General features: G+C 42.2%; 2 protein-coding genes across 2 annotated transcripts in view; both read left to right on the forward strand.

Annotated features, from left to right (window-relative positions):
* Window positions 1-12: 12 nt before the first annotated feature.
* On the forward strand, window positions 13-24,817 carry LOC113128053 (B-cell receptor CD22-like). Its single transcript, XM_026303095.2, has 22 exons — window positions 13-196; window positions 2,849-3,190; window positions 3,364-3,504; window positions 3,869-4,225; window positions 4,602-4,829; window positions 5,509-5,772; window positions 9,244-9,504; window positions 9,724-9,805; window positions 9,927-9,987; window positions 10,948-11,096; window positions 11,217-11,275; window positions 13,222-13,328; window positions 14,490-14,691; window positions 14,809-15,036; window positions 15,213-15,476; window positions 21,449-21,712; window positions 21,956-22,216; window positions 22,504-22,764; window positions 23,390-23,471; window positions 23,549-23,609; window positions 23,931-24,163; window positions 24,323-24,817. Exons 1-22 carry the CDS (start codon window positions 127-129, stop codon window positions 24,384-24,386), a joined length of 4,041 nt encoding a protein of 1,346 aa, XP_026158880.1. The 5' UTR covers window positions 13-126; the 3' UTR covers window positions 24,387-24,817.
* Window positions 18,435-25,507, forward strand: part of LOC113128693 (sialoadhesin-like) — a 34,707-nt gene continuing 27,634 nt past the window's right edge. The window contains exon 1 of the mRNA XM_026304194.1: window positions 18,435-18,555. The gene's annotated coding sequence lies outside the window, so the exon portion shown is untranslated. The remainder of the gene's footprint in view (window positions 18,556-25,507) is intronic.

Consider the following 25,507-nt stretch of genomic DNA (forward strand, 5'->3'; position numbering starts at 1 on the left):
GCATCTTTAGAGACAACCTGCTTCTCTAACGTGAGTAGGGTCGTTTATGGACATGACTGAAATACGTCCTGTGTACATTTATTTACCTGCTGACATGTTTTATTGTCTCTGAAGTCCCACAGACTGATGACAGGAGCAGCTATGAGTTTAACAGCAGCAGCCAGTGGATTTGTCGTCTTCCTTCTCTCTGTGTCAGGTACTGTAGATCTACATTGACACTGGCTGCATGAAATGACAGGAATGTGGGGAAATGTGGGATTTGTAAAGTTGCAATGAAGCTGAGTTTGTTGGACTGTATGTGGAAATAAGTGGATGAGAGGTTTGTGAAAGACAAAGCTTTCTGAAACCCTGTACTCATTGGTTTGATGGACATTTGGTGTAAATGTCCAGTTGAAAGTGGAGCAGACTTTTTGCTGCTGACAGACTGAGAGCTGCAGCCTTTTCTATGTTCAATACTGCTCAGTTTGATTAGTGACACATTTATTATACAGCACTTAGTCAAAGCAGCCTGAAGTAGGAAATCAATGAATGAACATGACAGATCAGCACTTTTCTAGGTTTGATGTCTGGACTGATGCAGTATGATGCAAACATTTCAAACCCTACAACACTAAACACTCTCTTCTGTTTCTGTTGGGGCTTTTTTGATGACATGTTGATTCATGTTACAGGGCTGATGTCCTCAGATCAGTTTTACGTTTCATTGGAAACTGAATTGCTTTGTACCAGGAACAACAGTTGGAATATTATGGATGAAAAACATGTGATTCTTAGATGAATAGTGACTTTCTCTTGAACATTTCCTCATAAAGGAACAAAACTTGGGCGTTGCAGCAGCTCTGAAGCCTGTTGTTGACCAGTCATTTCTGTCTGTGGCTGCTTTTAACTCAGTCAAGTTGCACTTTGACCATAGAAACTGGTGTCACACCAGAATATGTGTGAATATGTTCTCTGTGCTCATGTTTCTTCATTTGTCTGTGGTTTTCACTGTCAGCTCAGCATCAGTGTGACACCAGAGTGAAAGACAGCTTAATGTAATTGGGTTAAAACCACATGACTTTTCCTGAACCATCAAAACTTTGGTTTATGATCAATGTCATTTTTAGATTTATGACATTCTGATGTTTGCATTGTCCTTAAAGTTGCTAGTATGTTTTTGTCGTCTTGGCTTCTTGACTGACTATGAGTGGACTTACAGTGCTTTGTCATATTAACACCAGATAGTATTTTTCTATCTTCTATATCTCCATGTCTAAACGTTGATTTTTACCACTTTTATAGTGTTTGCCAACTGTTTACATTAAGCATGGAAGCAGGTTTATGGTGTGACAGTGTGCACCACCCACCTCAGTTACTAATTACAATTAGAGCCTCAGTCCCCCAGAAGCAACAACAGGAAACAGACTTGATAGAAGCACCTTCACACATGCTGATGAAAATATTTCCTCTGTGCTTAGTGTGAACGTGAAACACAACTACTTCTGACCTACAGACACAACGTGAAACAGACATGTTCTTTCTGAAAGCTGCACTCAAGATAAGTGTTACATGCTCTGCTAGGATTTGTTCTCTTGCTTCTGTCTGTCTCACGTACTGCACATCTACATTTATGTTGTAGGGTAGTTGGCACATTCAGAAATTCACTGTGGTGTGTTTTTTTTTTTTTTTTTTTTTCTTGGTAAATGAATATTTGATGTTTAACACTGTGCAACGTCTGAAACACCAGACACTCACTTCTCTTTTTTTAAAATGCAAGTCTTACAGGGAAGACAGTTGCACCTCATCAGCCTCAGTGTTGTGAACATTAAAGACAGTAAAAGTCTGTTTGTGTCATCTAGGATGGATGGGAGTAATGATTGTTTTAGACTATGGGGGAACGTAGCTAAATACAAAGTACAAATATACTGGCAAGTATTTTGTTGTCATTATTTGTGTAATATTTCATGGTTCCAGTTTCCTGGATGAGAGTATTTTTGTGTCTCTCTTGCGTTGTTTAATAATGTGACTTTATTTTTAGTGGAGGTTTGAATAATTGTTTAGACCAAACACAGTGTAGATATCACTGACATGTTAACAAGTGATTACTTTTACTTCCTCTATTCTTAGTCTACAAATGCTCTAAGTGCAGCTGAAAGAAAGTCTTGGTTTGGTCCACACACTTATGCAGCACATTGTAGTAATGTTTCAAAACTTTTCTATAGGAGCTAAATCTGATACGAAGCTACTGAGTTGTTTAACCCTGCAGTGACCTGACTGACACGTTTGTCTGGATGTTGTTTGCTGTATCTGTCCCGTGACATGAGAAGGTTTATTTCTTACAATAAGCAGCAACATATAAATTCAGGTCCAATCCATTTCCAAAACCTTTTCGCTCTTCTGGGTCAAAACAACTGCTGGTAAATGTAAGAAGGCTGCAGAACATCCATCCATCCATCCTCTATACCGCCTTAGTCCTAACCAGGGTCTCAGGGATCAGCTGGAGCCTATCCCAGCTCTCTCTGGGTGAAAGGCAGGGGTCCACCCTGGACAGGTCCCCAGTCCATCACAGGCCATATAACAAACCCCAAAACACAGGGGCAATTTACCACACGACACAGGTGTAAAAACAGACACCAAGAAAACCACACAAGACTGGGGGAAAGGAACAAGTTAAAATAAAGACAAACGGTCCGACTGGGTCACAAAAATGTCTATTTCCATCAGCTGTGGTCTATTGAGGCCTGATGATTAATTCAGATATGAAGGACTTTAACCTTACAAGTTACTTGACACAGATCCTAGGTGCTAGTATTTTCTGAAACTGAAGTTACTAATTTGATGATGTTTGCTGATGTGCTCTGTGTTACAGTGGTGCAGGCTCAGGATGGCTGGGGAGTGACTTACACTGCTACTGACATCTGTGCCATAAAAGGATCAACAGTGAACATACGCTGCACCTACACATACCCATCTAATGTTAGAGTTCAGGAAACATTCTGGTTTACTAAAGGGACTAATACAGACCCAGTGGATCTGAAGACTCAGTCAGAGTATTCAGGTCGTGTTCAGTATCAGTGTGAAGATAAAACCTGCACTCTGACAATCAGAGACCTGAGAGAGACAGACTCAGCTCAGTACAAGTTCAGGTTTATCACAAACCAACCAGGAGGAAAATACTCTGGTTCACCTGGAGTCACTTTGACTGTCACAGGTAACATGACATTATCCTCATAGGCTCAACATTTAGGAAACACTGCTCCAAATCTCTGTGTTTAACATTGTGTGGTTGGTGACAGTTGTCTTAACTCATATTTCTGGTTCTTTACAAATTGAGGTTTGCAGGTGAAGGCAAGTGAATCAGTATCATGTACAATTCAACCCTAGTTCTACATGTCTGGTACAAGAATGGACAGAAAACTTCACAGAAACGATCATTTTATTTTTATTATTCAGGCTCCTTTAATTCTGCAGACAGCTATTCCTGTGCTGTAGCAACATATGAACATCTCCCATCTCCTTCAGTGTGTGAGTTTCCACCAGAGCCTTCCACCAACTTAATGTCATTTAGCAGAGACTTACAACCCAACTACAATACTGTATACTGGATGGATTTTAGCTGTGCTGGTAGCATTTCTGTAGAAATGGCAGTTCACCACTTTGACCCAGACTGAAATATCTCAACTACTATTAGAGCAGTTGGGATTAAAATGTATTGAGAGAAAACAGAGAATGAATCATATGATGTTGGTCACACCCACGGTGAATAAAAGGCTGAGACTTTACTGTTTAGTGAAACAAACTCTACAACTACTGGATGAAATTTGGAAACTCATTCATGTTGCAGCACTAATTCTGGTTTAAATCGTCTAAAACATATTTCATTTTTCAGGTGTCAAAGGTCAAAGCTGCAACAGAGTGACTTACACTGACAGAAGCATCTGTGCAGTCAAAGGATCATCAGTGGACATTTCTTGTACTTACAACAGTCATGATAAAGACATTCAGTCTAAATTCTGGTTCAGTCCTGAACGTAGTGGTCGTTGGCAGAGTCCCTCACAGCCTGAGGACCTTAGTGAAGACTCCCAGTTTGCAGGTCGTGTTCAGGTCCTTGACCCAGAGACAGGACGCTCCACTCTGAGAATCACTGACCTGAGAGAGACAGATTCAGCCCAGTATCACTTCACATTCAAAACACCAGGCTTTGAATGGAGGAGTAGTTTACCTGGTACAACTCTGACTGTCACAGGTGCTGATCAACACACACTAATAAATATTTAAAGGGGAAAGTCAATTGCATTTGACCAGTGATTATGTTATACTTTATGTGTGTATATGACATTAATGTTGTTATCCAGCAAATAACTCCATGTTCTCAAACTGTGACTACATAATGTCTTATAGCAGAAAAACTGTTACAGAAAATGAGTAAATGCTGATATTTACATGCAGAAATCAAAAGCTAAGACTTGAGTCAAACTGCAGCCATCATCAGCAGTTGGATACGTCCCCACCAGTCTTAAGATGAGACATTTCTACTAGTTCACTTTGTCACACTGTGACTTTGTATTTGTGTTTTGAGTCTTTAGTGACCAGTGCCCTTAATGTTTTTTTCTAATGTCCAGCTCTGCAGGTTCAGGTGACCAGAATAAGAAGAGTCCACCAGTCTTCCACTGAAGCAGAGCTGAAGTGTCACAGCAGCTGCAGTCCAGCTGGACATCCTTCTTTGGTTTGGTTCAACAATGGACAGGAAGTAGGACAGGGACCAAATCCTTACAGAGGCCTGATCTATGATGGAGACAACATCTACTGTGCTTTCAAAGGACATGAGAAATACCACTCTGCCTCAGTGTGTGAGTTTACACCACTTTGTAAAGTTTCATAAAACCACAGCATTGTCACATCAAAACACTAATTTACTGTTTCAACATGTGATAATAATGAGAGAGACACAGACTAATAGGGGGGTCAGGTCTGACAACATGTTGAATTTGTTGTTCCAGTGTTCATGAATAAACAACATGTTATAGGCCATTTAATGTGGACGTCTTGTTTAACCAGTGTAATGAACAAAGAACTGGAGGTTGAGCACCAGGTAGGCAGCTCATTCTTGGCTAGTTTGGAGGAGTCTGGCTGGGAGAGCTTCCAGCCCTGGTGAGGACCAGGTAAATCCTTGGATTCTGTACAGGAGGAATCAGGAGTGAACTGCCGCTGCAGTCTCACACTCAGGGTTCTGGTTGGCATGTGTAGACGGTAAAGAGGAAGTGACCAAGGACATAGACTTGTCCTTCTACAGAACAATGTGACAGAAATGAATCCATCCCTGCTAGTAGCCGTCCAAAACAAAGACACAGACTACCTGGACGGCAGGTCCCAGAACTTCAGACAGGGATTTAGGTCATAATGAAATTATAAAAACAAGACCAAAATAATCTTTTAATTGTCTGAGTGTTTTATTGTCTCTAATGAACAGCTAAAACAGACTTTTTATGAACATATGTCTCATTGTAATGAGAATCTCTTTTCCTCCAGACCCCCCAAAGCTTCTGTCAGTGTCAGTGAGTCCTTCTGCTGAGATAGTGGAGGGCAGTTCAGTGACTCTGACCTGTAGCAGTGATGCTAACCCAGCAGCTAATTTCACCTGGTACAAGAAACATGGAAATCCAAGTCTTCAACCAGCCAGTAAACAGTTTAACTTCAGCTCCATCCAGTCCTCTGACTCTGGAGAGTATTACTGTACAGCTGAGAATGATCTGGGAAGGAGAACATCTGGATCCATCTTTATTCATGTGACATGTGAGTCAAACATAAAACAGCAAATACTAAAATAAAGATGTTTGATCTGTGGCTTGTTTACACTCAGAATCAGAATCAGAATCAGAATGAGCTTTATTGCCAAGTGAGTGTGCACACACACACAAGGAATTTGTTTAGGTACAGGGGGGGTACTCCAGTGCAAACAGACATAAATACAAATGCAAACATAAATGCTACAGAAAACTAAAAGAAAAATGCACAGATAACCTGAAAAAAACAGGATGAAAGGGGAACTAATTGGTGTGCAAAGAGCAAAAACATGCCAGTGTCAAAGTGCAGGTGATGGAAGGGAATGGTGGAGAGCTACGAGTTTAAGAGTTGGATGGCCTGAGGGAAGAAGCTTCCTTTGTGCCGGGCTGTCTTGATGTTTGGAGCTCTGAAGCACCGGCCAGAGGGTAAGAGCTGGAAGAGGTGGTGGCTCGGGTGGGTGGCGTCCAGAGTGATTTTCTGAGCTCTTTTTCTCACTCTGGAGGTGAACAGGACTTGGAGGGTGGGCAGGGGAACACCGATGATCTTCTCAGCAGTCCGAACTGTCCTCTGAAGTCTTCGGATGTCTGATTTAGAGGCGGAACTAAACCAGACAGTGATGGAGGAGCACAGGATAGACTCGATGACCACTGAGTAGAACTGGGTCAGCAGCGTCTGTGGAAGGTTGAACTTCTTCAGCTGGCGCAGGAAGTACAACCTCTGCTGGGCCTTCTTCGTGATGGAGTCGATGTGGAAGTTCCACTTCAGGTCCTGAGAGATGGTGGTGCCCAGGAACCTGAATGACTCCACTAGTGCCACAGTGCTGTTCATAATGGTGAGAGGGGGGTGGGTGGGGGCATTTCTCCTGAAGTCCACAACCATCTCCACTGTTTTGAGCGTGTTTAGCTCCAAGTTGTTGTGACTGCACCAGCAAGCCAGCTGCTCCACCTCCTGTCTGTATGCAGACTCTTCACCGTCCTGGATGAGACCAATGACAGTGGTGTCATCTGCAAACTTCAGGAGTTTCACAGAGGAGTCACGGGAGGTGCAGTCGTTTGTGTAGAGGGAGAAGAGCAGTGGGGAGAGAACACACCCCTGGGGGGCACCGGTGGTGGTGATGCGGGAGCCAGAAGTAAATTTCCCTATTCTCACTAGCTGTTGCCTATCCGTCAGGAAGCTTGTAATCCACTGACAGGTATAGTCAGGAACGGAGAGCTGGGAGTTTATTCTGGAGGAGTGATGGGATGATGGTGTTGAATGCCGAGCTGAAGTCCACAAACAGAATCCTTACATAAGTCCCTGGTTTGTCCAGATGTTGCAGGATGTGGTGCAGCCCCATATTAACTGCATCATCCACGGACCGATGGATCGGTAGGTAAACTGCAGAGGGTCCAGGAAGGGTCCAGTGACGTTCTTCAGGTGGGCCAACACCAGTCTTTCAAAGGACTTCATGACCACAGATGTCAGAGCCACTGGTCTGTAGTCATTGAGTCCCGTGATTTTTGGCTTCTTGGGGATGGGAATGATGGTGGAGCGTTTGAAGCATGCAGGGACTTCACACAGCTCCAGTGATCTGTTGAAGATCAGAGAGAAGATGGGAGCCAGCTGGTCAGCACAGGTTCTGAGGTATGTTGGTGAAACCCCATCTGGTCCTGGTGCTTTCCTTCTCTTCTGCTTTCTGAAGAGCCGACACACATCGTCCACACTGGTCTGAAGTATCGGAGCGAGGGAGAGGGGGTTGATGGTTGGAGGTGTTAATGGTTGCTCTGGAAGACAATCAGAGCGGGTGGGTGGTGATTCAAATCTGCAATAAAACTCATTCAGATCGTTCACCATGGTTTGATTGCCTATTGAGGAGGGGGATGGAGTCCTATAGTTGGTTATTGTCCTCAGGCCTCTCCAAACTGAAGTAGAGTAGTTAGCTGTAAACTGGTTTTCCAGCTTTTTGGAGTAGCTCCTCTTAGCTGCTCTGATCTCCTTATTCAGTGTGTTCCTGGCCTGATTATACAAGACCCGATCACCACTTCTGTAGGCATCTCCTTTGGCTTTACGAAGCTGTCTGAGTTTTCCAGAGAACCACGGTTTGTCGTTGTTGTATGTTAAGAAGGTCCGGGTGGGAATGCACATGTCCTCCCAGAAACTGATGTAAGATGTAGTCCGTGAGTTCATCCAGGTTTGTGGCAGCAGCTTCAAAAACACTCCAGTCAGTGCATTCAAAGCAGGCTTGTAGCTCCTGCTCTGTTTCCCTGGTCCATTTCTTGATAGTTCTCACTACAGGCTTAGCAGATTTGAGCTTTTGCCTGTATGTTGGTATGAGGTGGACCAGACAGTGGTCAGAGAGCCCTAAAGCTGCTCTGGGGACGGCGTGATATGCATCCTTTATTGTGGTGTAGCAGTGGTCCAGAGTATTCCCCTCCCTGGTGGGGCACGTGATGTGCTGCTTGAATTTTGGCAGTTCGTGGCTCAAGTGTGCTTTATTAAAGTCTCCGAGGATGATAAAAACAGAGTCCGGGTGTTGCTGCTCCGTGTTTGCGATCTCCTCAGCCAGCTGATGCAGCGCGTCGCACACGCGCGCTTGAGGGGGAATGTAAACACTGACCAGAACGCACGAGGAAAACTCCCGCGGCGAGTAGAAGGGTTTACAGTTACTGAAAAGCGCTTCCAGGTCAGGACAGCAGATCTTCCTCAACACTGTTGCATCTGTACACCACCTCTCACTGATGTAAAAGCATGTCCCACCACCGCGCGATTTCCCCATTGCGTCCGAGTTGCGGTCCGCTCTGATCAGCTGGAATCCGGGCAGATGGAGCGCGCTGTCCGTTATGGCTCCATTAAGCCAGGTCTCCGTGAAACACAGAGCAGCAGAGTTCGAAAAGTCCGTGTTTATCCGGATAAGCAGGTGTATTTCGTCCATCTTGTTGGGTAGCGAGCGGAGATTCGCCAGATGTATGCTGGGCAGCGCTGTCCTGAAGCAGCGCTGACGAAGTTTCACCAGCGCGCTTCCCGCGTTTGCGCTTTCTGAGAAGCGCAGCCGCTCCGCCAAATGAAACGCTCCATAAAACGTCCGAGTGTGCAAAAATCCTGGGAGTGCTGCCGAATGCTTAGCAGTTCAGCCCGAGTTAAACTTAATAAGTTACAGAAACAAAGTGCAGGACAAACTAACAAAAATAGCAAAACAACTGGAGAGCTCCAGACTCTGGATAATGTCAACAGCATGTTACTTATAATATACAATAGATTTACAAAACAACCAAGGTGATTAACCTGATTGTAAAGTAATAGAAAAAACAGATTGGGCTTAGTAAAAGTAAAAAAGCATCTTGTGTACAAGTATATAATGTAATTGCTTCATCATGTATTGGGTTTTTAATGTAATGTAAGTAGGATGTTTCTGTTTTTGAATTGTTTTGTGAGGTTGAGGACCCAACTGGAACACATGCTTTTTATTTTGATGACAATAATCTGTTGTTACATGTCTTCCAGACCCCCCAAAGCTTCTGTCAGTGTCAGTGAGTCCCTCTGCTGAGATAGTGGAGGGCAGTTCAGTGACTCTGACCTGTAGCAGTGATGCTAACCCAGCAGCTAATTACACCTGGTACAAGGAGAATCAAGAGTCACCAAAAGCTTCAGGACAGACCTTCACCATCACTGACATCAGACCTGAACACAGTGGAAAATATTACTGTGAAGCCCAGAACACAAGAGGACGTCATAACACCACCTCATATCTGACTGTTGTGGCAGGTTGTCTCTATTTACAGATTCACAGCTGTTATTTCTCATGTTATTTTGCACTTTACATGGAGCCCACCCAACTCAGGGTTTAGGATTAGGATTGTTTTTACATTGTGGGACATTTGACAATCCCCCTCCCTCCTCAAACTCAAACTTTACAATAGAAAATCCACAAATTCAATAATTCCTGTAAATTTCCAGTGTTTCATCTTGATAATTGTTTTCTAGATCCATTGAAACTTCCAGTAGCACTGACTGTCACTGCTGTTTTTCTGGCCTTCATGCTCCTTCCTGCCTGGCTGTGGATTAGGTCAGCAGTTCATTTTCTCTGTAATTATATTTACCGTACTCTGCCTATGGACAAGATGATCAATTCCATGTCATGGGTTCAGTGTTTCATCAGTTTATTTGTGCTTTTATTGTCCTGTCAGAAGACGGAGGTCATTGGATCAACAGCGTGAGGCTGAGGGGGGGCCAGACAACAGTGCACAGGTGAGGAAGGAGAGTTCAGGTGCACCAGTACGAAGAAAAACCTGCTGGTCAGACGTCAGAGTCACTGGTCACCTGAAAACTCCTCTGACAGACGTGTAATGTGCAGACTGTTTATTGCAGACCCACATAAACCACATCCTCTGATCATTAGCACATCTCTGCTCTCATCCTTCCCTGTGTGCTCTCTTAAAGCTGGAAGGTAACGTGCAGCCTTTCAGACATGTCATGGAAATACTGTGGAAAAATCCTCTGAAGCAAAGACTGAATGTACTAATGTTCATTTATAAAGGAACAGGATTTATTTACAGGCAGAAGAAGAGTGAAGCTGGACTCTGACCAGGTTTAGCTGAAGGTGTAAAGGACAGTTGGACAGTTTTTCAAGTCTGATTGAAAACAATAACCAGGTGCCCACATTAAGACTGAAACATGTGTTTATGAAGCCATTCTCAGCCCTTCTCATTCTGTGTAAAAATGGATTCAAAGGTTTGTCTAATGTGCAGCTCTCATCTAACTGGGATGACCAAAGCCTCATATTAGCCTCAGCTGGACTTTGGAACACATTTTGGTACAAACCAACTTTCATTTAAAAAGCATCTGGATGGAGTTTTTCCTGCTCAGTGAACAGGAGGAGTCATCTCAGAAAGTAAAACACTACAGTTTCATATCTGCACCTGAAAAATTTCCTTCCTTTTCCTTGAACAAATGAAACCGATGCTCCTGGTACAGGGTTAACTGGTTAAACTGGAGAACATGCAGCAACCCCTGCTGGTGAACTGTGGCCACTGCAACAACCTTACATCCCTGACATAAACCAACACTCCACCTTTTACCTGCAAATGGTCATGTCATGCTACAGTGCAGTGAAAGTCTTATTGATTTCCCAGAGTTACTCATGAGTTCTGTTTATCCAGAGTCTCAAACTCATGGAAAATGTCACAGTCTTCTCTGTTTGCTCTGCAGGTGGATCAACTTCACTACGCCAGCGTCCAATTCACCAGGAACCAGGAAGACAACATCTACTCCAACGTCAGCCCAGCTCAGCACCAAGCAGACAAGCAGGAGGGTGTAATTTACAGTACTGTCCTCAGCAGAGCCGGTTCTGACCCGAGGTGAGCAGCTGGACCATTCCTGTTACTGTTCAATGGAACATATACATCTGTCAGTGTCAACTTCTTCATTGACTTCTTCTTCTTTCCGTACTGTCTGTAATTTGATCATTTCCTTCCCAGAACAAGACGTCCAGCAGCTGTGGAGGATCCATCCTCACTGTACAGCTCGGTGAACAAAGGCTGCTGAGTGGGAACACACTGTGGCTCTGTGCTTTGGTATTGCTGCATGGACTTTTCAGCAGATGAGAGAAATTAGCCCAAACATTAGAAACACCTCTCAGTGTGATACAGCTCAACAGCAACATCAACTACAGCAGCAGCTTGTAGCAGATGAGTTGAGAGGAATGCAAGCTAACATTTCTGCTGTGGAGGGTTTTGATGTGTTTAGGATTACAGAGGCTACGCAAAATGTTAGTTTACACTTTAATTTGATGGATGGTTTTTAAGAAGTGCTGATTGCTTCATCACATCACACCTGTCCTGGCAGAAAAAGGTGATTAAGTCTGTAGATGTTTTAAACTTGAAGCAAATTCACAGCCTGACCAAATATGTTGTAACACATTGAAATCAAACATCAGCCCTGCTCTCTCAGGCTGATTGAAAATAAACCATCAGCTTCTGCAGGAAACCTGTTGAGCATCATGTCAGTTCCCTCTCTCTGCTGCAGGGGGCGACAGTGTGCAGAAAGTTTGGAATTCCAGCTTAAAACAACCCTTTGGTGTGGCTCTTTCAAAATAAAGTTTTTATGTATCAGTAATGGCTTATTTCTGACGTCACAGTTTGTCTCTCTCAGCATGAAACTTGTCACAGTATAAAAGGCTTCTACACTGGTAATGCACAGCCTGAAACAACCAGCAGCTGCTTCATACATGAAAACTCACTTATTATGAAAAGAACAGACAAGAACACGAAAAGCAAACACTGTCCCAAACTTCAGCAGCCAGTTAGATCTACAAGCAAACCTCTCAGACACACAACAGCTGGAATATGAAGTTATTTCAGTTCAATATGAAGAAACATATTGGCTAAAGTTTAACAGTTTGCATGAGTGCAGCTTGATGGAGTCATGGGAATGAGTTTGGATCAGTCACTGCAGGAAGTGTTGGTGGTGACAGACCCAAACCATCACTGTTGTGAAGGTGCAGCACAGAAATCTTGCTGGCAATAACCAAGACTCCTCCCTGTCTCTGTCACATGCACTTTTACACTTTGTTACGTATCCAGGAAGATTATTAGAGGAAGACTTTAAAGTCTGTGTGACTGACCACAGTGAGGTGACAAAGACCTGACTCCGCATCTGCAGTCGACGTCCTTCTCAGTAAGAAACTGTTCTATACATTTGTTTCTATTGCCCCGTTTAGACGTGAGGTGCTGGAACCATTTGAAAGGTGAGACTTTTATTTGTTTGTTTGGGGTTTTTCATATTTACTGATGTTTATTTACTTTGTTGACTAGTGAATGACAGAATCTGCAGGTAAAGACAGACATCCAGTCATCTAAATATTGGGTGAGGTGTATTTATCGACATGATTCATGTCATTTCTCATGTATGTTGTTGTCTGTTGTATTTACCTGTTATCTATTTCAACATGTCTGCAGCCACAGCAGAAAGACCAGGGGACCAACCATGAGTTTTACAGCAGCAGCAGCTGGATTTGTTTTCCTGCTTCTCTCTTCACCAGGTGCTGCATATTTATATTTTTGATATTTTACTGACGCTGTAGCTGATTGTTGTTATTATCAGATATTAGATTTGCCCTGATGACCAGTCTGTTACTTTGCTGACACACAGAGACAGACACTCACACTCACATTCACACATTGCAGAACTTGCAACACTACCTGACATATGAGCTTTTCACACCTCTTTAGTCTGCACTTCTATTTTTTCACACTCACTCACCAGTTTCCTGACAAAGGACTGAACAGAGATCAAACATGTTGTTTCCACCCTCCCTCTTATAAGATATAATCCTCTGCCTTTTATCCTGTAACATGATTCACAGGTGAAATTCATTACTGTCCCTTTACTGCAGCTTCAGAGTGTATGATGTCCTGCCTCAGTGCACATACACATCAACTGTAGAGAACATGGACACATCTGTGTGTTTTCTGTGTGTTACAGTGGTGCAGGCTCAGGATGGCTGGGGAGTGACTTACACTGCTACTGACATCTGTGCCATAAAAGGATCAACAGTGAACATACGCTGCACCTACACATACCCATCTAATGTTAGAGTTCAGGAAACATTCTGGTTTACTAAATGGACTAACACAGGCCCAGTGGGTCTGAGAACTCAGTCAGAGTATTCAGGTCGTGTTCAGTATCAGTGTGATGATAAAACCTGCACTCTGACAATCAGAGACCTGAGAGAGACAGACTCAGCTCAGTACAAGTTCAGGTTTATCACAAACCAACCAAAGGGGATTTCACTGGTTCACCTGGAGTCACTTTGACTGTCACAGGTAACATGACATTATCCTCATAGGCTCAACATTTAGGAAACACTGCTCCAAATCTCTGTGTTTAACATTGTGTGGTTGGTGACAGTTGTCTTAACTCATATTTCTGGTTCTTTACAAATTGAGGTTTGCAGGTGAAGGCAAGTGAGTCAGTATCATGTACAATTCAACGCTGTACATGGTCAAAGCTGAAGTGTCACAGCAGTTGTTCTCTAACTAATCAGCCTGACTACATCTGGTACATGAACGGACAGAGGAAGACAAAGTTTGACCTTTCAGGCTACTTTTATTCTAAAGACAGCTACTCCTGTGCTCTTAAAGGACGAGAAGATTTCCCCTCTCCGTTAGTGTGTGAGTTTACTTCAATGACATGATTTTACCTTAAACTGTAACAGGCTTTCATGTGTTTTTTACATGAGCAACACTGTCCAGAGCAGAACAACCAACTGACCTACTGCAGTAAAGACTTTGATGTTAATTGTGAAATATATTTCATTTTTCAGGCGTCATCGGTCAAAGCTGCTTTTGTAATACTCATTTTGGCCACAGGGTAGCACCACTACACCATGTTGTATATAGGCTGAAGGATCTGACTGTCTCACTATAAGCCTTCATGTTTTCTTCCAGGTGAATGTTAATGTCTCTATACTTTGTAAACACAAGTTAAGAGAAATGTGTTTTAAGCCACCTACTGAAACCGTCAGTAAAGTTCTGTAATTACTAACACAACATGTTCACAGCTTCCTTCTGCCTTTGACCTAAAAGATCACAGGTGAGCTGACCTTTGAACTCTGACACCAGTGGCACAGTCCTCACACTGACAGAAGCATCTGTGCAGTCAAAGGATCATCAGTGGACATTTCTTGTACTTACAACAGTCATGATAAAGACATTTGGTCTAAATTCTGGTTCAGTCCTCAACATAATCAGAGGACACGTTCACAGCCTGAGGACCTTAGTAAAGACTCCCAGTTTGCAGGTCGTGTTCAGGTCCTTGACCCAGAGACAGGACGCTCCACTCTGAGAATCACTGACCTGAGAGAGACAGATTCAGCCCAGTATCACTTCACATTCAAAACACCAGGCTTTGAATGGAGGAGTATTTTACCTGGTACAACTCTGACTGTCACAGGTGCTGATCAACACAATCATTCATTGTGTAATTCATCATTTTCACTCACTGATTATTTATACCTGTGTGTTTTTACTGTTAACCAGTGACACTGTTGGTTCCTTGTCACATGTCCAGCTCTGCAGGTGCAGGTGACCAGAGTAACAGTCCTCCAGTCTTATACTGAGGCAGAGCTGAAGTGTCTCAGCAGTGACAGTCCAGCTGGTGGTCTCACATACGTTTGGTTTCAAAATGGACAGAAAGTCCCAGATGTTGAATCAGCCTCTTATAAAGGCCGGTTTGGTCCTGGAGACAACATCTCATGTGCTTTAAAAGAACACGAGGCTTGTCCTTCTCCTCCAGTGTGTGAGTTTCTGTCTCTGTATGTGGAACCAGACTAACATGACAGCAACACTTTTCAATATGAGTGGATCTGCAGTGAAGCTGCCACTAAACATTTTGTGTTGAGTTTGTATATTTGGTCAGTTGTTGCACTAAAGGAATCAGTCCTCATGTTTTCTTATTGATTTGATCTGCTCCAGATGGTCCAAAGCTTCTGTCAGTGTCAGTGAGTCCCTCTGCTGAGATAGTGGAGGGCAGTTCAGTGACTCTGACCTGTAGCAGTGATGCTAACCCAGCAGCTAAATACACCTGGTACAAGAAAAATGGAAATCCAAGTCTTCAACCAGCCAGTAAACAGTTTAACTTCAGCTCCATCCAGTCCTCTGACTCTGGAGAGTATTACTGTACAGCTGAGAATGATCTGGGAAGGAGAACATCTGGATCCATCTTTATTCATGTGACATGTGAGTCAAACAGCTTCTTTAGAAAGCAACATACAGCTAATAATACATTAGGCAAGGCAAGGCAAGTTTATTTATATAGCACAATTCATACACAGAGTAATTCAAAGTGCTTTACAAAAATAAAAGACAGGTTAAAATACATAAGCAAGAATAAAAATAAAAGACATGCCACCACTTTGTCACCATATTTGCCCCTCATGATATCGACTATTGACCACGCTGACCCATATTTGTGGGTCCCCTACTTTCAGTTTGTTCCATCCCCGATGGACTAAAAGAAAACACAGACTATCTGGGGAGACGATCCTGAGTCCCGGCCTCATACGTCTAGGATCGAGTAGACTACAGCTGGAGGTTACAAACCCCTTATTTAAGTCTACAGCTGTTTAGACCCGTATTCTAAGGATAACACTAAAGCGCCTGGGTTCCTAACCCCTGAGTCCCTGACCCAATTGGCTTTAGATCAAAGGTTCCTAACCTAATCAACTTAGAGTACTGACTGTGAGTCCGATTGTCTCCCCCAACTGGACAAAAGTAGTGACAAGACAGTTTTAAAAAAGAAAAAAATAACAATAATAAAAAGTTAAAAATTAATATTAAAGGAAACTGATTGCAGATAGATCGGTTTGGATAAAACACTGTCAGGGCTAGTCTGGTCATATGTTATATGCCACACTAAAAAGAAAGGTTTTTAGCTTGGACTTAAACATTGCCAGAGATGAGGCTTGCCTAACATCATCAGGAAGACGATTCCAGGTTTTAGCTGCATAGAACTGAAACGCTGTCCCAGAACAGAAGGCCTGTCCCTGATGTTCTCAGAGTTCGAGATGGTTCATATGGCATCAACATGTTAGAGATGTACTGTGGCGCTGAGCCATGAAGACTTATACACAAGCAGTGCTGTTTTGAAGTCTATTCTCTGAGAGACAGGAAGCCAGTGCAGAGATCAGAGAACAAGAGTAATGTGGTTGTACTTCCTGGTTCTTGTCAGGACCCGAGCAGCAGCGTTCTGAATGTACTGCAGCTGCTTTACATCTCTTTTTGAGAGCCCCGTGAACAGGTCGTTACAGTAATCTAACCTGCTAGAGATAAAAGCATGGATGAGTCTTTCCAAGTCTGGTTTAGACATGATCCCTTTGATTCTGGCAATGTTTTTGAGATGGTAAAATGCTGACGATGTTATCGATTTAATGTGGCTGTTAAAATTCAAGTCTGAGTCCATGATTACCCCTAGATTTCTAACTTGACTTTTAAAAATTTAGAGAAAGAGACTCGAGGTGACTGCTGACAGTTTCTCTTTGTTTCTGTGGCCCAAAGATGATTATTTCAGTCTTGTCACTGTTTATTTGGAGAGAGTTGTTTTGCATCCACACAGTCATCTGTTCAATACAGCTGAACAGTGAGTCGACTGGTCCATATTCACCAGCTGTGAGTGAAATGTAAATCTGAGTGTCATCTTCATAGTTATAGTATGACACATTATTGCTGCATATTAACTGACCTAAAGGAAACATGTACAAAAGGGATCCCAAATGGACCCCTGGGGAACCCCGCATGTCAACGCCATTTGGTCAGAGACACAGTTACCAACTTCAATGAAATACTTCCTGTCTTCAATGTAGGACTTAAACCATTTAAGTTCAGAGATGCCTATCCAGTCCTCTAACCTTTGTAACAGGATCACATGGTCCACTGTGTCAAAAGCAGCACATAGATCCAGCAGTACTAAGACAGAGACTCTGCCAGTGTCTGTGTTCAGACGAATGTCGATGAAGAGTCTGATGTCATTGCAGTTCATCAAAGATGTTGGTCACCAGTGTGAACTATTGACACTTCCTGAACATGGTTTCCAGCTGTGATGTTTGAAGAATTAAATGTCCAGGGTCTCCTTAACTTAAAGTGCAAAGAGCTTCAGTCATTAAATGTGAGAATAAAGCAGCCAAAGTAAATGTAGATGTGACTCAACAATCAGTGGTGGATGGGAAATGTTGTTTCATGGTCCTGGTTCAGTGTCTCTGATGTTTCACTGCCCTCTGGTGGTGAAGCTTCAGAGCTGCAGGTTCAGGCTTCATCCCTCTGAGTGCTGCCCCCACTGTCTGCTTTAAAGGCTCAGTTCACCCAAATGAAACAAACCAAACTGATTTTCTCTCTTCCCCCCAGTGTTATCGAACCATGCAGAGAGTTTTCTCACACTGTGAGAGTATTTTTTGAATGGTGAGTGTCTGACTTTCTGTGTTTCCCCCCAGTTGACTCCATTCATCAGTGTGTGTCCAAAGCAGCTGCTACCAGTCCAGTGGATGATGTGTGTTACATGTTGATGTTTGGTTCACTCACTCATCCTCTGCAGTGATACTGAGTCAATGCACCATTTATTTACATTAGACTTTTTCTTTTTCTTATATAAATTATTAATAAAATGATGTTTTTGTTCCAGTCTTGTTACTAACAGAGCACATAACTCATCTCTCTGTGTCTCTATAAAGTTTATTTACATTTTAAAGTTTGCAGACCAACACAACTTTGTTCTAACTTCAGTCTTTACTGACCTGTGGCTCATTGTGCATATTAATGGTGTGAAGAGGAAGGAAGTCTCATCAGCGTCATTTGTCGTCTGCTTTGTAAAGACAGAGTGTTTTTTGAAATGTGGTTTGTTGTACATGTTAAAAATTAGAAGAAGGAAGTCTGGTGTATTTTGACACTGTGAGGTTTTTTCTTCTACTTAGGGGTGACTGAGAAGATCCTCTTCTAAAACCACGTCCTTCTTCATAAATAGGATTCTTTACTGATGTGACAGATGGACCATGTTGTTGTCGTTTGGACTGTTCCGTGTTTGAATCAAGAAACAGAGTCCTGTTAACAGGTCAGAGTCAAAAATACATAACTAAACAACACAGGTCACCACGAGAGATTTGCAACTTACAGACCAACACAACTTTGTTCTAACTTCAGTCTTTACAGACCTGTGGCTCATTGTGCATATTAATGATGTGAAGAGGAAGGAAGTCTCATCAGCGTCATTTGTCGTCTGCTTTGTAAAGACAGAGGAGAGGCATCTTTAGAGACAACCTGCTTCTCTAATGTGAGTAGGGTCGTTTATGGACATGACTGAAATACGTCCTGTGTACATTTTTTTACCTGCTGACATGTTTTATTGTCTCTGAAGTCCCACAGACTGATGACAGGAGCAGCTATGAGTTTAACAGCAGCAGCCAGTGAATTTGTCGTCTTCCTTCTCTCTGTGTCAGGTACTGTAGATCTACATTGACATTGGCTGCAAAGAAATGACAGGAATGTGGGGAAATGTGGGATTTGTAAAGTTGCAATGAAGCTGAGTTTGTTGGACTGTATGTGGAAATAAGTGGATGAGAGGTTTGTGAAAGACAAAGCTTTCTGAAACCCTGTACTCATTGGTTAGATGGACATTTGGTGGAAATGTCCAGTTGAAAGTGGAGCAGACTTTTTGCTGCTGACAGACTGAGAGCTGCAGCCTTTTCTATGTTCAATACTGCTCAGTTTGATTAGTAACACATTTATTATACAGCACTTAGTCAAAGCAGCCTGAAGTAGGAAATCAATGAATGAACATGACCGATCAGCACTTTTCTAGGTTCGATGTCTGGACTGATGCAGTATGATGCAAACATTTCAAACCCTACAACACTAAACACTCTCTTCTGTTTCTGTTGGGGCTTTTTTGATGACATGTTGATTCATGTTACAGGGCTGATGTCCTCAGATCAGTTTTACGTTTCATTGGAAACTGAATTGCTTTGTACCAGGAACAACAGTTGGAATATTATGGATGAAAAACATGTGATTCTTAGATGAATAGTGACTTTTTCTTGAACATTTCCTCATAAAGGAACAAAACTTGGGCGTTGCAGCAGCTCTGAAGCCTGTTGTTGACCAGTCATTTCTGTCTGTGGCTGCTTTTAACTCAGTCAAGTTGCACTTTGACCATAGAAACTGGTTTCACACCAGAATATGTGTGAATATGTTCTCTCTGCTCATGTTTCTTTATTTGTCTGTGGTTTTCACAGTGAGCTCAGCATCAGTGTGACCCCAGAGTGAACAATGAGGAAACAAAAACAGCTCAGACTCTCTAATGATCTTTTTTCCTGTTGTCCTGGTCAGTAAAGCTGCATTTAAGTTCACAGAGCCACTGCTTTCTTAATTCTTCACTGCACTTGCAGAGTGTGTGATGTCCCCTCAGTGCACATAGAGATTAACTACAGAGCATGTGAACATCTTCCTTTACATTGACTGGATCTTACTGAGCAAACACTTTGTGTATGGACTTCTCTGTGCCTGTGCTCACTTTAACTCTGAAATAACATTAGAAAACTCAATTGTCTTGACCCATCTGCATCAGCTCCTGTCACAGGATTCTTATTGTATTTCTTGTCTGGAGGTCCCTCGCTAGTTGCTCAAACCTTTACTCCTAACATTAGTCCCATGATTGTTTTGTCCTGAGCCTGATTATTTCCTGTCCTCACACTACTTAAAGTCAAGTGACTTAATGAAGGACTTTGGACCTTGTACAAGTTACTTTTCCCCCAGATCATATTGGTGCTATGATACAATTTGTCTGATTAACTGAAGTTACTAATATGATGATGTTCTCTGATGTGCTCTGTGTTACAGTGGTGCAGGCTCAGGATGGCTGGGGAGTGACTTACCCTGTTAAAGACATCTGTGCCATAAAAGGATCAACAGTGAACATACACTGCTCCTACAGATACCCATACTGGATACAAAGACGTGTTACTGTGGTTCAGGGAAGATTCTGGTTTACTAAATGGACTAATACAGGCCCAGTGGACCTGAAGACTCAGTCAGAGTATTCAGGTCGTGTTCAGTATCAGTGTAAAGATAAAACCTGCACTCTGACAATCAGAGACCTGAGAGAGACAGACTCAGCTCAGTACAAGTTCAGGTTCATCACAAACCAACAAAGTGGACGTTATACTGGTTCACCTGGAGTCACTTTGACTGTCACAGGTAAAACAGGTTTTTTTTATATTAGTTATTTCCAACTATTCAACATTTGGAAACAGTAACATGAACATGGCTGCATGTGTGTATGTTGTTAAATCTAAATTTCTGCTCTGTTCCTCTTCTTTTTCCACATAACCAGATCTCCAGGTCAAACTGTCTTCATCTTCATATTCATTATGGCTGGTCTGTCACAGCAGGTGTGATCGGCCTGGTCGTCTTTCTTATGTCTGGTACAAGAATGGACAGAAAACTTCACAGGAACAATCATATTATTATTATTATTCAGACTCCTTTAATTCTGCAGACAGCTATTCCTGTGCTGTAGCAACATATGAACATCTCCCATCTCCTTCAGTGTGTGAGTTTCCACCAGAGCCTTCCACCAACTTAATGTCATTTAGCAGAGACTTACAACCCAACTACAATACTGTATACTGGATGGATTTTAGCTGTGCTGGTAGCATTTCTGTAGAAATGGCAGTTCACCACTTTGACCCAGACTGAAATATCTCAACTACTATTAGAGCAGTTGGGATTAAAATGTATTGAGAGAAAACAGAGAATGAATCATATGATGTTGGTCACACCCACGGTGAATAAAAGGCTGAGACTTTACTGTTTAGTGAAACAAACTCTACAACTACTGGATGAAATTTGGAAACTCATTCATGTGTAAATGTACAGACCACAAACATAATGCAAGTTTCAAAGTTCTGTTTTTCAACAGGATCGACAGGATTAATACAGGATATAAAAGCACAGAGTCTATAGGATAGTTGTCTAAAATAACAGACAATAATCAGTAAAGGCCAGTCTTACAGAAAAAAACACCCACCACCTGGACAGCTCAGATCCTGGAAAAATAAAACAAAACAAAATAATCTTTTCATTTTTCTGTTTAGATTTTATTCTATTTAAAACTAAGACTTTTATGAACATATATCTCATCTTAATCATAATCTATTTTCCTCCAGATGCCCCAAAGCTTCTGTCAGTGTCAGTGAGTCCCTCTGCTGAGATAGTGGAGGGCAGTTCAGTGACTCTGACCTGTAGCAGTGATGCTAACCCAGCAGCTAAATACACCTGGTACAAGAAACATGGAAATCCAAGTCTTCAACCAGCCAGTAAACAGTTTAACTTCAGCTCCATCCAGTCCTCTGACTCTGGAGAGTATTACTGTACAGCTGAGAATGATCTGGGAAGGAGAACATCTGGATCCATCTTTATTAATGTGACATGTGAGTCAAACAGCTTCTTTAGAAATCAACATACAGCTAATAATACATTATACAGTCAAATAGTCATGATTAATGTTGTAAAAACCAGGAACCAGTTTTGCTGATCACACCTGTTTCATCAGCTGTGCCTGCTGCCAGTCACAAAACCACCTCTAAAGTTTCCACATAATTATTCCTCATTTAACACAACATGTCTCACTAAAGGAATCAGTCCTCATGTTTGGTTTATTTGATCTGCTCCAGATGCTCCAAAGCTTCTGTCAGTGTCAGTGAGTCCCTCTGCTGAGATAGTGGAGGGCAGTTCAGTGACTCTGACCTGTAGCAGTGATGCTAACCCAGCAGCTAAATTCACCTGGTACAAGGAGAACCAAACACTGATTCATGGACCAGAAGGGACTTATCAGTTCACCTCCATCAGCTCTGAGGACAGAGGAACATATTACTGCAGGTCTGAGAATCAGCTTGGACAGTCAAACTCTTCAAGTGTGTCCATAGACGTCCAGTGTGAGTATTAGAAATCACTTCAGTTCTGATGATGAAGTTGATAACACAGGTCATTAGTTTTAAATGTTGCTACTGTATATTGTCTACTCTTGTAATATCATATGTGTGTGCAGAGTTTGATTCATTTGTCATGTTGTTTTTCATGTGTGTTGTGTAATATAGATGTTTTCTTTCTCCTCCTCCTTTGGTGTCACTCTTGACTTGTGGTTGCAAAATCTCTACTTTGGCTATTTCTGAAAAACAGACTCTCAGACAAATATTGAAGACTTGTCTCTATTTTCCTCCAGATGCTCCAAAGCTTCTGTCAGTGTCAGTGAGTCCCTCTGCTGAGATAGTGGAGGGCAGTTCAGTGACTCTGACCTGTAGCAGTGATGCTAACCCAGCAGCTAATTACACCTGGTACAAGGAGAATGAAGAGTCACCAAAAGCTTCAGGACAGATCTTCACCATCACTGACATCAGACCTGAACACAGTGGGAAATATTACTGTGAAGCCCAGAACACAAGAGGACGTCATAACACCACCTCACATCTGACTGTTGTGCCAGGTGAGTCATTAACCTCTTAACATTTGTGTATAGTTCATCTCAGCTACAGTGTCTGATGGCAGGACTAATGGAAGTTAACAAGGAAAAGGTTTGACTTTAGTGTTTGCTCCTGTTTTTCTGCCACATGTTCATGTTGACCACAGTCACTTTTAATTCACTTGGGAACAAGTTTTCTGATTTTCCACCTTCATGTCTTAAAGATCCAACTCTGCTTTAGTTGCAGGAGTCAAATTATTTTGACAATATTTAGTTACCGAGCTGAGAGCCTCATTTAGTTAATGAACATCCATCTGCAAATCCAGTTCACAGAAAAGCAGTGACTGCTTGTTTAGAGACGACTGTTGCCTGGCCAACATTTAACACACTCACATTATTGGATGTTATTATTTGTGTGTATCAGTGACGGAGCAGCAGGAGCTGGATTTTTCCCTTTAGTTCACTTTTGATGTGAAAAACCTTATGGATGACTTCTGGGAAAACAGTGTCAACATACGTGGTATTTCCCCTGTTCTTAAACAAACTCACATCTTCTCCATCTCAGACGGGTTTTAGCTTTTTCCTCATTTTCAACATCCTGGAATTCCATAATTAAAAATCAGTGTTTTCCTTTAATCACGATTCACAGGTTCAGGGAAATTAGCAGCTGCAGGATCAGTCACTGCTGTTTTCCTGGCTGTCATATTCCTGTCTGCCTTCATCCTGATCAGGTGAGCAGTTTAGTTTTAGTTCATGTTAAATTCAGGAAGTTGTTTGGTCTTTTTATTGGTTTCATTCTCCCATCCAGAAAAAAGAGGTTGTCCAAACAACCATCCAGGCCTGGAGAGAGACCAGACAACAGAGCACAGGTGAGGAACATCATGTGCATCATGTTCTCCAGCCAAACTAAAGCTTTGCTCCACTTCACCCTCCTGTTTGTTTCCATTTGATACATTTCTAGTCAAATATCTGTGTCATCATTTCTTTTTAGCTTATTACATATTGTTATGATATGAGACAGTGTTTTCCAACACACTGAAATAGATGTGGCTTTGGCATTTTCCCTGCTGCGATCAGTCTGCACATGCACATGTTAGTGATCTGTAAATAACAAGTAGGCAGTGGCCTGTCCACCAATCTGTCCAATGATTGACCCTGATATCGAAGTTTATCCAACATTTCCCCTTCAGCCAAACGTAGAATCAGAATATGACCACCCTTCAGCTGCAGTACAGAGACAAGCAGCAGAGCAGCAGGACGAGCTTTTCTACGCCAGCATCAGCTTCTCTAAAAACAGAGAGGAAGCCGTGTACTCAAACATCAGGCCGGCTCAGCCCGACAGACACCAGAAGCAAGAGGAGGAGGATGAGGACTGCATCGAGTATAGTACCGTTAACGCCTGGACTGCTGGTGCTGCCCCGAGGTGAGTCCAGAAGAGTTTAATTTTCTTTGCTGCACAGAGTTTTTATTCCCACTGTTTTACTGCCGTAGCTTTTTTATTTCAACCTGTTAGTTAATATTGTAGGTCATTTTCTCAACATTTCATCTTAATAAATCTCTAAGTAAATGTTGTCATTCACAGATTAGAGGCTGTGGAGGATTCGACTGCCCTGTACAGCACAGTCAGCACAAACCACAGAGCATGAAGACAACACAGACCTGGGCCCTGTTTTGTGCAGGTTTGTCAGGACTGACCTGGTCAACAATGCAGCATCATTGCAACCAAAACATAGAAACAACAAAACAAACTTAAATAAATACAATAGAACTGACTTCTAGTGCTAGTGAACCATTTCCAATGTATTATCAAGTAGATTTCTGTACATACAATATTTTTCCAACAACCTTTTCTCTGCTCTGATGGTTTTTTTACTTATATCTGTTTTTATTATCAAACGTTCCTCTGCCTCTATATTCTTCAGTTGTTAATCCTGATGCATTTCCAGCACAAGTTAGTGTGTTTAGTTTAATTACTGATCCCACAACTAACATTCTTGTTATTTTGAGCCTGTAACTTATTTCCCACTGCTTCCATCCTGTGGACATAGAGTCATTCATTAAACTAAATGTCACTGACTGTTTAAATAAGCTGAGATTTTGTCCAATAAAGATTCTGTTACATTATTTCCCAAGCACCTGTCAACATGTTAAAGCTCAGTGTTCAGTGTTATCAGCTCCAAGAACACAAACCTGGTCCTTCATCACACACACAACTGACTCCAGCTGTTAGCAGATGTTCACTGATGAAAGGAGGAAGTCGGGTGCAGTTTTATAGTGCCCCCTTTGTGACCGTAGTGGGACTAGACGTTGGAGCTGCGACTCTCAGTGAAGTCACAGTTTCAGTCTCTTAGCCTGTTAGTCTTACCCCAGAGCGGATCCGCTCCGATTTTTGTATGTCCAGATACGCCTCAAAAGATCGTCGGAAAATGTGTATACAGTCTAAAAAATTTGATGTCTAATAAAACCTTAAAGTCTCACGATTCAAATGACATAAAGCAATTTTGGATTGAATAATCACAGCGACTACAGTTTCTTAATATTTAAACAAAAGTACAAATACAGTACAATTCGCTGTTCCTTACCTTTCTCTCGTGTAACTTCATATGTTTACTCAAACATAGAGTGCCGCATATCGTTTTGTTCGTTAGAATCCATAGAACAAAGTGCACCCATGTAATATTAATAATATTGTACAGTAAATCCATAAATCCATCGTCCTCCTCATAATAAGCCGTAAACCGCTTCGTTTTACGGCTGTTTTGTCCGT

Source organism: Mastacembelus armatus, chromosome 1 (assembly GCF_900324485.2).
Source record: "Mastacembelus armatus chromosome 1, fMasArm1.2, whole genome shotgun sequence".
In the NCBI taxonomy this organism is placed as follows: Eukaryota; Metazoa; Chordata; class Actinopteri; order Synbranchiformes; family Mastacembelidae; genus Mastacembelus; species Mastacembelus armatus.

Excerpts from the sequence above, each read along its gene's own strand:
- LOC113128053 (XM_026303095.2), top strand. The coding sequence starts at position 127 with ATGACAGGAGCAGCTATGAGTTTAACAGCAGCAGCCAGTGGATTTGTC. Across the intron at positions 13,329-14,489 it reads CCTACACATACCCATCTAAT|AGGACACGTTCACAGCCTGA; the intron begins GTTAGAGTTCAG and ends CAACATAATCAG. Across the intron at positions 24,164-24,322 it reads ACTGCTGGTGCTGCCCCGAG|ATTAGAGGCTGTGGAGGATT; the intron begins GTGAGTCCAGAA and ends TGTCATTCACAG.